We start from the raw sequence: 12,910 nt of genomic DNA, 5'->3' as shown, positions 1-12,910 counted from the left end.
CCGTCCGGCTATGTCCAGGAGGTCTCGTGGTGCGCCGTCTGACTATGTCTGGACGGATCCGTGTCCGTTTGCCTGGTCGCGACCGATCGGTATGACCCGCGGGCACCTGGCCGGCTGTAGAGCCTGGGGTGAAGGCATGGCGCGTCTTTGCCTAGTCGGAATCGAATCCACATCGGGAAGGCAAGGGAATGAGGATGGCATTGACGGATCCCATGGAGAGTCGGCTAAGCAGAAGGAAAAAAAAAACGATTTCAGGGGTATGTATGTAATTTACCCATAAATAAAATAAATAAAAACGTGGTAAGCCAATTACGAAACGGTCCATCGCGCGTCACTTTATTCAGGCCATGTTCGTTCGCGCCAGAGGACCAGAGCTACAACAACAATGGAGTTGAGTTTGAGCGGGAACGCACTCAAGACATTATCTCGCTCAGTCACGTGCCTCGCGCGTGTCGGGAACGACCTCGCTCTCCAAGCTTATCCATCTCAGGTTCCTCACAAAATTCCTCCAATTTCGCTCTCGTACCCATAAAAAACCACCCGGAAATCGAATTAGTTAGGGTTTTGTATCCGTGTGTTAGTTTGGGAATACCTTTAACATGATTTCGGTGCTGAAAAACTTTACACGACAAAGCGATCAAGATTTGGCTCTAAAGATTGGTGTCGCACTTAAGTGTTCAAAACGCTTGATTTCGTTTTCGAATTTCCTTCTGTGCAGCTTGCATTTCACACACTAAATTCGTCACGGACTGCATTTCAGTCGATTACATTCAAACCAGATTTCTTCGATGTCTACACTATTTCTGGCAACCAAGTGGAATGTAGAGTGCTCCTAAAGGTGTTTTGAATATGATTTTACCTTCCTTTTCTTTTCGTTGACAGTTAAATTGGTTGTCACTACTTGAAATTACCGTACTGATTTTCATTTCAGGCTGTTTGTGCAGTATTCAGGACTCCGATAGCAAGTATAGACCATTTGAGCATTAAATTGCCTGAACCTGATTCAACGAAATTGCAATGGGCGTTGGAATGCTTTAATGGTATGGTTATAAAATGCAATTTATCTTGTCTTAATTATTCATGCAATTTTTTTTTTTTTTTTTTTTTTAATCAGAGTGTGCTGTGATTATTTGCATTAGTCGCTGATTGATGATGCATTAGTTGAAAGAATTATGGTCAACGGTTTTTCTGTGAATTATGCTAGTTTCTCGTTTTGCCATTAGTATAGCTTGGGTCTCTGATATGAGATCATTTTGTTCCATCCCTCATTTTCCTTCAAGCGTTTCATTGTTTGTTATTTACTTCGACATTAAATATTTCTATCGTAATCACTTTTGATTGGTTTGAAGTAGAACAGAGTACATAGAATACACTATCCACACGTGCAGGAAATATAATTACAATGAAGAAAAATAATATCGTCATAATGCGTAGCGTTCTCACCTGACCAATGTTAGAAGTATTAAATAGTATATATTTTTAGGCTCCTTAAGATATTACCCTTTTTATCTCATGGCGCATAAACTAATGGAGTTTCTACCTTGATGTGGATACCTTGGTTTCTTTATTTTGACACATAAATGCTATTTCAATGGAGGATATAAATCATATTACTTTCAATTGCATCTTATTGTTACCATTCTCATATGAAATACAACTCGTGAAATATGCAGGAATTAGAAAATCGTACTGGATTAACTGCAATGTTGAACCAAACATAGAACATCTGTCTCTTGACAGATTGCGGTTTCCGAGCAACTTTGTTGTGAGGCCTCGAGATTTAAACAAATTGCTGGCTAGCAACTTTGTATCATCGCTTCAAGAGATCACAATCATAGCAACGGAACCAAATTCTTTGTCATCAGATGTAGCAAGTGAGATTGGAGGGAAAGCAGTTGAACTTAGAAGTTATAAAGACCCGACCAAAGGTAGTATGCATATTATTGTCTGGTGCTTGAATTTGAAAGACCAGGTGGTTTATCCTTGAGTTGTTTACTGTAGATAATGACTCATCTCTACATACTCAACTATGGATAGACCCAATGGAAGAGTTTCTTCACTACACTCACACTGGGGACCCTGTAGATGTGACTTTTGGCGTTAAGGAGTTAAAGGTTTTACTAAAACTCAATGCCTGATCATTTTAATTATATATTTTCTAACTGGAAGCGAATTTATTGGATAAGCCATGTCAAATGATAGAATTTTTTCAGGGCCGTCGAGAATTACTCCTTCGTTGTTCTGTGATAGTTGGGACTTAATACATTTAGGACTCTTTATATCACTTTCCAGATTTTGTTATTCACGTTTGGTGAGTGGATAGTTAGACTTGACTTGATTTGAAATTGTGCTCTTATTTTCCAATTTCAGGCTTTTCTTTCGTTCTGTGAAAGCTGTGAAGTTGACATTCACCTATACTTTGACAAAGCTGGCGAGTAAGGAAGATCTTCATTATGCATGTTTTTATTGTCTTTATCTCATGTTCTAATCCCATCGATTACCAATAGAATCGTTCACCAAGTCAATTGATTGGTACATGATATTCATCAACCAGCCATGTACACGCTTCCATCAGGATCATTTCAAAATCATAATTTTAGGTCAAATATAGACAGGTCTTGGAGAAAGAGAGATTGAGATAAAACCACCTCAGGTCTGTTTGTGTTTCATTGAATTTTAACCGAATGAATCGTACATCATTTTGCCTTATTACTACAGGCTTAAATACAAAAAAGACCCTCTGTTAGGACTCAAGGGTTAGTATCGTAAATAGATATTAAGTGTTAGTCGAGTCTTTTAGTTTGTATAAATAGGAGAAAGGGAAATGAAACGGGGGAAAAATATAGAGTAAAGAATTGGGATTGTTTTTTGGGAGAGAACGAGCCTCTCGAAAGCTCGTAACACCTTGTAATTTTCCTATTTTCGAGTAGTCAAATATTTAGTTCGTATCACCCTCTAACTAACTAATCTAATCACTCAATTATATGAGCTGAGTGAGCTGCCAACAGTGTATCCGTTGTGGACTTTCTAAGCTGCGTGCTGGAGGTTTTTCAATGCCAAGCTTGTCTTTGAGCTTGAGAAAGTGACTCACTGAAAGTTCTTAGGTCAATACATCTGATGTCTGATCCACTGCGGGCACGTATCTTATTTCAAACTCTCTTTAAACAACCATATCTCTCACGAAGTAGAGAATGATCTCAACATGCTTTGTACGATCATTAAAGACCGAATTTGCCGCCATAGTTGCCGCGCCTAGGTTGTCACACCAAATGATGGGTGTCTTGTAGCTTGACATGTAGTTCTCTAAGCAACGGCGTGATCAACTAAATCTCAGCCGACACATGTGCCAGCGCTATGTACTCAGCTTCAATGCTGGAACGTCAACGACCTGCTGTTTTCTTGAGCTCCAAGAAATCAAGCATCTAGCCAGTCTTATACACAGTATGCGCTTGAAGACCTTCTATCATCTACAGTACTTGCCCAATCAGCATCCACAAAGCTAGTGAGCATGAGATGAATGGTCAGCTTGAAGGTGAGTCCATGAGATATCACATAACTTGCTTGCACGCTAGCCAGTGAGCAGTAGTAGCAAAACATCAGACATGGAAGTAGCAAAACATACAGGTATGAACATTATTGGTTTTGGACTCGGGACTAGACTAAGTTTTTGTTTTAGAAGAAACTCAATTAAAATAAAGGATCAAGCGGTTAAATGGCCAAATAGAACTTAAGGATTTGCAAAATAGCCAAAGTTTATCAAGTATAAGCAAAATAGCCAAGCTGCGATTAATCCAGGCAGGATTAATTTAATTCAGGAATTTTATTCAGCCCTAAAATTTAATCATCGACCTTCTTCGACCTCCTCCTTCTCCAACCTCCTTCCAGTCACCGCAATCGCACAGATCTTACCTCCCGTCGGACTCTCCGTCACGGCGGCGAAGGCGAGGAGATCGACGGAGATTTGGGACTCCGTCACGCTACGGCGATGAGGAGGGCCACCAGGTCGGAGATGCTGCGGAAGTGCGCGGCGTAGCTGGCCGACGCGGGGGTGGAGGATCTGGTGAGGAAGGTCGGCGACGACGTGCCGGAGGCAGGCGGCGGTGAGGAAGGTCGGGAGGCTCGTTGATCGGTATCTTCAGGTGGTGGCCATGGATGTGAACATGCCTGTTTCCAAGTTCGTGACTTTGGCTGAGTGTGTAGTGTCTGATCTGGGAGACTGGCTATTTTCCATAGTTTGAATTGACTAGTTGATGCCATTTATCGTAAAATAAAAAGGGAAAAGAAAGCTTTTACTATGAAAAAGCAAGATACATGCTAAAGGGCACTAGGCCAATCTCTAGAAAGAGAAGCTAGGCTATAGGAACGAAATTCGGGCTCAAGGGTAGCAGGCCAAAAACCAATATTGCGGAAAAGACTATCCCAAAGGCTATCGAAACAGGGAGGGTCGTCGTCGAAAATACACTTGTTCCAGAGCTTCCAAATAGCCCAGCAGGCTGCAAGAAAGACAACCATGACAGCTGAGCGAATCTTCTAACTTCTTCCAGAGGAACCGAACCAGAGGCTGAAGTCAGAGAAGGGGCAATCGGCAGGAGGCAGAACATCGACGGGAAGGCGCACGAACAGGAGGCTCCAAACTTTGGAAGCGAAAGAGCAAGTCCGAAACAAATGATCTCTGTTGTCGGCGGCTCGGTGGCACAAAGGGCAGCAAGACGGGCAACCGGAGATTGAAGGAAAACGGCATTGAAGAACATCGTCGGTGCTGAGCTTGTTCGAGACGAGGAGCCAACCGAAGAACTGCACTTTAGAAGGCACTTTAGCTTTCCAGATCAGATCGACAAAGGGACAAGCCGAAGGGAGGGAGACCGAAGACAAGCTTCCCGTCATAGACTTCACTGAGAAATCCTTCGTGTCATCTAACCAAACCCGACGATCAACCATGCCGCTCCAAATCTTGATATCTTCCAGCTTCGCCAAGAGAGCGGAAACCTCGTCGATTTCTCTCAAGGAAAGGTTCCTAGAGAGTTTGAGGTCCCAAAAAACTCGACCGATTTCAGACGGGTCCGGGGAAGCAAAAATGCCGATCTTTTCGTTCTTCTCGGGACAGATCCTCACCACGCCCGGAAACTTATCCTCGAGAGGACTATCGGAAAGCCACGAGTCCTTCCAAAAGCGAACGATCGAGCCGTCATGCACCTTCCAGCTCACCCGGGAAAAGAAAAGGTCGCTGATCGAAATGACCGACTTCCAGGGGCTACGGAAAGTAGAGGCGGGGGCGAGGTCAGGGTCGAAATCATTGGCCCAAACTCCGTGGATGGCCCTAATCGTCTTGTGCCACAGAGAGTCGACCTCCTTCGGGAAACGCCACAGCCATTTCGCAAGGAGACTTGTGTTTTTATCTTCGATCCTCCCGATACCCAGCCCCCCTTTATCCTTCGGGAGGCAGCAAGTGGCCCAAGCGACCGAGTGGACCCCTTTAGCATCCTCGAACCCGTCCCAGAGGAAAGGAGTGAAACGATCTGGAGGCGCAGTCACGCATAATCCGAGAGAGCACATCCGCGACCAAAGTGAAGAGGAAAGGAGACAACGGATCTCCTTGACGAAGACCTCTCGAGCACACGATCTTCTCACAAGGCCGACCATTCACGAGGACCGAGATCGAGGAGGAGGAGAGACAGCCCGAAATCCACTTCCTCCACCGCTAGTCGAAGCCCTTTTCAGCGAGCACGAAGTCTAAAAAGACCAAGACAAGATCAGGTTTGTTCACCTCCCACATATCTTGGTAGAAAGCTATGGAAAACCCGTCCGGCCCCGGGGACTTATCACGAGCCAAGCTAAATAAAGCCTTTTTAATTTCCGCCTCGGAAAAAGGAACGACTAACTCTCTGCTGCTTTCGGAGGAGATAGGGTCCCACCGTAAACCCTCCCCGTCGAGCAAACTCACAGGTTCCTCCCGGAACAAGGAAGAGCAAAAGTCGTTGATCTCCCTAATGATATCCTCGGGGTCATCGGAGATCGAGCCGTCTCTTCTCTCGAGTTTCCAGATTCCGTTCGCTTTTCTAGAATTCATGAGCGAATGGAAGAATCTAGAATTAACGTCCCCTTCTTTAGCCCATGAGATCTTGGAAGAGAGGTGAAGTTTCCTGTTCTCGTCGATGGCGATCGCTTTCAACCTGCCGAGAACCTCGTAGCGCTCACATCGAAGGGCCTCGGACCACTCGGTGCCTCCTTCTAGCCGATCAAGTTCCATGAGACGAGTCTCCGACGCGTGTTTCCTCTACTCCTTGTTTGTTGCTGCCCAGGAACGGATGTGCCCCTTCAGAGACCTCAATTTTTGCATAAAACCGTGACCTTCCCATCCTAAGAAACGAAGGTTGGAATCCGACCACCGAGATTTAACTAGCTCACGGAACGAGCTGTCTTCCAGCCATCGGTTGTTAAAACGGAAAGGGGCAGGACCCCACCTCGGCGATGAAGTGTTGAAACAGATAGCCGAGTGGTCAGAAACGCGGCGGAGGGCTTCTTGTTCGCTGTAGGGGAAAAGAGATTCCCATCCAACTCCGAGAAGGAAGCGATCGAGACGACAGCAAGTGGGGGAATCGCGAAAAGAAGACCAAGTAAAGGCAGCATTATTGAGAGGGGAATCGTCGAGACACAAATCAATGATAAGGTCGTTGAATTCTTTCATGCCTCTCCTCGTAAGAGAAGGCCACGAACGTTCTTGTTGGAATCTAGTGATGTTAAAGTCACCCGCAACGCACCAAAAATCTCCACAAATAGAGAACAACCCCGAAACCTCATCCCAAAAACGGCGTCTATCCGAGTTCGTACAAGGGCCGTAAACTCCGGTAACCCACCAGAGTCCGAGAACTCACCAACGAGATTTTCGGAAACCTTCAGCCTCCGGGAATCCCAGATTACTAGAATACCGCCGGCCGCTCCGATAGCCGGTAAGAGAATCCATTCCTTGAAACGAGAACTCCAAATACTTCCGATAAAACCTCTATTCACCGACTCTCGTTTCACTTCTTGAAGCACAACGAGATCCGGTGTTTCTTTACCGATAAGCGCTTTGATAGCACTGCGCTTATCCGGGGATCGAGAACCCCGAATATTCCAGGAAAGGATCTTCATTTAGGTGCTGCAGAACCCTTTTGGAAATCGGAACTGAACACCATGTTGATTTCGAGGTTACGAATTTCTCTGTTGAACCTGTTCGCGGTCTGAGACGAAGGAAGAGGAGTTCCGGGAACGGGGTCTGCGTGGTTTTCGAGGAGGCGTGCCACACTTCCGAGAGCGGAATCGGAGCTGATCGATTCATCGGAACTGGAAGAGAAGTGGTCTTCGTTGGAAGAATTCTCCTCCCTAGAAGAATCACCTTCAAAAAGCTCAAGAGGATCCTCGTCGGAAGAATCCTCGTCGGGGAGGCCGAACAAAAGAGGCGTCTTTTCTGACCCAAGCTCTTCTCGAATTCCTGAGAATCGCAAAGTTTCCGGCAACTCGACGGCCGAAATCAGGCTCAGGATCACTCGCGATGCCCTGAGATTCTATGGGGGGGGTTTTGTTGGACTTACAAAAGTCGTCCCATTTGTCGATCATGCTGATGTATCTCAAATCGATAAACACAATAAAACGCAGCGAAGGATATGCCGACGGGAATCCACAAATCGTAAACCCCGTTAATAATAATTTAATAGAAATCAACAAACAAAGTCTCGTTCGAACCTTCGAGAACACGGACAATGTTCTCCAGAGTCTCGACGGCTAAACCAAGCAAATCAAAACTGAAAACCCTCCTAAGCATAATAGGAGCAACCTATAGGTCAGTTTTAGACCTACGGGCTTTATTTTATGGGCTTATTCATAATTAATAATTAAAAGGCCTAAACAGATGATTAAAGGCTTTATTGTAGTTGCTGAAATAATTAAATAAAGCATAAAAAGGCTTAATATTAATTAAGCCCGCTCGGCCCGATTCCTTCTCCGATACACCAGGCCTGCGACTCTATCACATGCTTATGGAGAAGGCTTCGCGCTTTTTGGGGCGTCGGGACAGTCTGCTGGAGGACGTGGCTCGCTTGCCCTGAGACCTCGACCGGGGCTTCTTAGAATCAGCATTCGGGTCACTAGGCGACACGTAGAACTGAGAAGGGGAGATATCATCGCTGGTTGAAGACAGAGACAAATCTCTGGGCCCAGCAGGAGGAGAAAAGGATCCAGGAGAAGACTGAGACAAGGAGGTGGGGCAAGAGGCGGCTGCTGAAGGGCCCTGGGAAGTCGACGGCCCAGGAGAGACAGAAGGCTTTGGAGAAACCTTCTCAGCAGAAGCCTGAGGAGAAGCCAAACAGTGGGGCCCACTCCCACTTGACCTAGAGGAATATGGGTCCTGCGAAGGCCCAACTAAATCCTGCCCCAGAGAGTTGCTTACGTCACCAGGAAAGAAGTGGGGCCCACCTTCATTAGGCCTTAGGAAAGTAGACGTATCTAAAGACCTACGAGAAGGAGAAACCTCATGATTAGAAAGCGCAGGTGGGATAACTTCGGGAACACGGCGGTTAGACAAACTTAGAGCACCTAACAAACTTCTCCACCCGCACATAACCGCTCCTTCGGGAATGAGGAGGGCCCGACTGTCACCCCCAGCTATTTTGAGGATACGGAGACAACGACCACGGCGGTTAGACAGAATGTCGATGATGATACTGTATCTGTTCCCCTTGAATTTCCTGCGAAAACCGGCAGAAGGACGGGAAGCTAGCAAAGAAGCCAGAATGTCACAGGTCCAAGAAGCAGCTTCCCGGAAAAGGAAGAGGCTATAGGACCTTGGTCCCATTCTCTCCTCAATGCGAACTAGTTTACCATCGGTCCCTATGTCCATAGAGAAGGACTTAGAGTCGACGGAGAAACCAGCAGCCGAGGGAGAATCCTGTGAAAAAACCATCGTGAGGATGTTTTCTAGGACTGAGGAGAGAGAGCAGAGAAAAATCTAGGAGAGAGAAAAATCATTTTTTGGAGCTCAGGACTAGACTAAGTTAGTACGGACAGTGAAGAGGTAACAAAGACAGACCCGAAAGAAGGGGCTTGACTTGGAGCTAATAGCAAGTATAAGCCATTCACAAGCATTCCTTGAAGAAGAGCCTGCCTTGTGTACTTTTCCTTCACCACACAATTATCAGAGTGAAACTCAACGTACTCAGCATTATCAGATATAAGTTTTGAACTACCGACTATACTTTTTTGATTTGTGGTATTCTAAACACACTATTTAGTTTGAGATTTTTGGTTATGGTGTATCCTAAGAAAGTGGAACTAGTATGAGTGATGTTCAGAGATTTTCCATTTTCCAACTATGAGTTTCTCATGGCCTGAGTATTCAGAATTGATCTACAGCTTCACCAAGTCAGCTGTGACTTGATCCGTAGCACCGGAATCAGCATACCACGAGGGATCCATACCGTCTCAGGTCTGACGAAGAAGGCAGCCTTGAACATCAACTTTGCTTTGAGCATTTTATTGATCGATCGTGAGAGACACATTGCAAGGACTTCTTGCACAGTGAGATTTGTGCTTTGTTCTCCACTGTTTTGAAGCCTGTTCCTAACCATGGCGACAATCATGTCATATTCCGATGGTAGATCCATTAGGATCGCTGAGACTATGTCATCGTCCATGATTTTTCTTCCAGCTATGAAAATGGCATCTGCCATTGTCTTCATCTTTTGCGAAGAAATTGGAGATCAAGAGATTTCCTTTCTTCATCGTTTGGAGTTGAATCCTCAGTGGCATGGATTTCGATCGAACCGTAAAACGCCGTTCGAGAGCAATCAACGGACCGTGAGCCGTACGAACACGCGTGATGGATCGGAGAATGGTAGTGCAGAGTGATGAGAGAAGCTAGCTGAGAATAAGTTGATCTTCTCTGTTCCACTGATTGAAATCGGAGTTGCGAGTTTTAACGATCATACCTTCGGCGTTGAAGATCTCAGTGAACTTCGATGGACAGACTTTTGTTTCGAACACCATAGCCTGAAGGTCGAGTAGTTGTCTCTGTCTAGTTTGACAGAGGTGGCATAATTCAGCATCAGAGCGAGTGAGGGATCGGAACCTGTTGCAGGATCTGAGATGGCTAGGAAGAAGAATCTTCAGTCACCATCGAAGACGCTCTAATACCAAGATAAGCTTTGGAGAAGTGAGATTCGGAGAGAAAACCTTATCAGATCTGTTTCAGTTTCATTGGTACTCAACCGAATGAATCGTTACATCATTTTGCCTTATTGATACAGGCTTGAATACAAAACAGTTAGAATTGATAGTGATGTAACAATCCTCTAACTAATATATGAGTTGAGTCAGCTGCCAGCGGTGTATCTGACATGGACTTTCACAAAGCTCTCACAAATATACTTCACTAAAACACATTGTTCAGTAGATAAGTTTTGGAGAAGTAAGATTCTGAGAGAAAACCTTATCAGATCTGTTTGCGTTTCATTGGTACTCAACCGAATGAATCGTTACATCATTTTGCCTTATTGATGCAGGCTTGAATACAAAACAGTCAGACTTGATAGTGACGTCTAACAATCCTCTAACTAATATATGAGTTGAGTCAGCTGCCAGTGGTGTATCTGACATGGACTTTCTCAAAGCTCTCACAAATATACTTCACTAAAACACATTGTTCAGTAGACTGGGCACTTGAGATGCATGAGAGCATTAACAGATATGTAATGACATTGTTAACAATTAAAGTAAAAGTGTCTATTGCTCTTGAGGATTGCGATAATATTTAAAGTTAATGTTATAATTAATTATTTGTAGATTAATACCATTGAGAATCACTTTGTTTATAGTATATAGGAGACCACATGTTAATGGTCTAGACGAGCGCCAGTATTATACTTCGTAGATTCTTAATAAGTAATTTTGGGAGTCCAAGTGTAGTCAAATTTTAGTTATGTTTATTATTCAACTTTAAATAAATGTCTTTGTCGATCTTACTTATCAGATATTGAATGATCAGGCCTATCCTTATGGCGCCTAAATTTGGCCTAGACATTGGATTCAACTCAAACTTCGATGCCACACTTGTTCTTGCAACCATGCTTCAATCACAGCTCAGTGAACATATCCCCCCTGAAGCCCCTACCCCAGCAAATATACAGGCTGAAAATGAAGGAGGCTCACATGCCCAAGGGAAAAAATCGGGGGCGAATGTTTCCGACAATCCATCTGACACAAGAGTTTGGTCTGATCTTTCAGGTGAACACTTTCTTTGATATTGCAACAGGAACAACATGCTCTTACTCACAACTCATCAAAACATATGACTTTTGTAGCAAGTGCCAACAAAAATGGAAATGCCGCTGAAGTAAGGCAGGCCCAAGAAGAACGAAACTTAAATGGCAATGAACAGAGAGTAACTGCAATGATTAATTCTGTGGATTTCTGTGATAATGCTCCAGAAACGAGAAACGAACCCGTGAATCCTAATGCGTATCCTGTACTGTTAGCTAGCTTAAAACACATAACGTTATGCTTGATTGTTATAAATTTTGCTGGAACTATGATGTATTCCATTCTTGCTTAATAGCTTATTTTTATACAGCCAACCACGTTGAAGCTTGGTTTTTATTGTGCTCTATTGTTGAATTATTGGCTTATTTTATTACTTGTTAGTTTCTTGACTGGTCACACTAGATATTATGCGGGAGATGATCACGTAGAAGTACCTCAAGGTAAGTGAGATTGCATTGGGTTAACATTCTCCTAATTAAACAATGACTAAACCCTGCAATTTGGTTCTTTTCGTACAGACAGATCAGAAATGAATCGCCAAGAACCTTCGCAACGCCATCGCAGTAACTGGGTTGATGACAATGAAGATGATGAAGAGGACGGTGATGCCGATGGAGAGAACGGGCTTTATGTGCAGTCAACACCGCCATACCATTAATGCTTTAGGCTCGCATTTCTTCTGTAAGTTCATCTGATTGAACGCCATTATATGTGATTTGAGATCTATGTTTGTTCTCGTTAGAAATACCAGCAACTCTGGTGATATAGCATTGTTTGTTAAACTAGTGTGATTTGCTTATGAATGCGTTTATACGATATGGACATGGGGTATTTCAGAAAAAAGGGCATCGATTCAAGTTGCTTCTCAATGGTAAAGAAATAGCATAAATGTGATTACAGTGCAGTAATTTTCTAAAGCCTTGATCATTAACACTTTTCGCTCTTTTTTCCTCTTCTAAATGAAATGGAGGTGGAGACTTTTTTTCCCCACATTTGTAAGCGAGCATCTTTGTCTACCATTTAGTAATATATATATATATATATATATATATATATATATATATATATATATATATATATATATATATATCAAATAATGCCAGTAGTGATTATGTTAGGACCTAAGAGTTTGAGGATATTATAATAATTAGTTGATAAGTTAGGGGTTGATATAGAATATTTAGTAATATATCCTATAAATCTTTTTTAAAAAAAGTAATATATCCTATAAATAAGGGAGACTAAGACGGAAAGTGAGGGGAAAATGATGAAAACAGTGTGAAAAATACTTTGTAGGGAAGAAATTACGATTCGGAGAACATGGACCTGTCGAATGTTTGATATCACTCATTGTATTTCCTTTAATACATAGTCCGATTCGTACTCGGGGCTTATGAGGACACTAGTAAATCAATGAATTTTGCGATTAAGTTTCTTCTAAAATATTTTTTTTGGTTGCACAGTTCATTCCGTTTTAACGATTGGAGTAAAACTATTCAAGTACACATATGATGATATAGACCTGAGACAAAATCTTGAAATTTATAGACTAACCTCATCTTCTGCGAGTCTGAACCCTTCTATCTTTGTATTTTCGGGAACAATAATCAAATACACA

At 43.4% G+C, this 12,910-nt stretch overlaps 1 protein-coding gene across 1 annotated transcript; it reads left to right on the top strand.

The window, feature by feature from the left end:
- Positions 1-324: 324 nt before the first annotated feature.
- On the top strand, positions 325-12,209 carry RAD9 (cell cycle checkpoint control protein family). Its single transcript, XM_089629747.1, has 10 exons — positions 325-490; positions 719-838; positions 932-1,040; positions 1,674-1,928; positions 2,002-2,114; positions 2,371-2,435; positions 11,018-11,256; positions 11,334-11,490; positions 11,695-11,732; positions 11,811-12,209. Exons 1-10 carry the CDS (start codon positions 386-388, stop codon positions 11,948-11,950), a joined length of 1,341 nt encoding a protein of 446 aa, XP_089485873.1. The 5' UTR covers positions 325-385; the 3' UTR covers positions 11,951-12,209.
- Positions 12,210-12,910: the final 701 nt, after the last annotated feature.

This window comes from Urtica dioica, chromosome 11 (assembly GCF_054948205.1).
Source record: "Urtica dioica subsp. dioica isolate 48M chromosome 11, U.dioica_male_clone48M_v1_H2, whole genome shotgun sequence".
Classification (NCBI taxonomy): Eukaryota; Viridiplantae; Streptophyta; class Magnoliopsida; order Rosales; family Urticaceae; genus Urtica; species Urtica dioica.
Note: the sequence above shows the minus strand (reverse complement) of the source record. Positions and strands in the feature narration are given on the sequence as shown.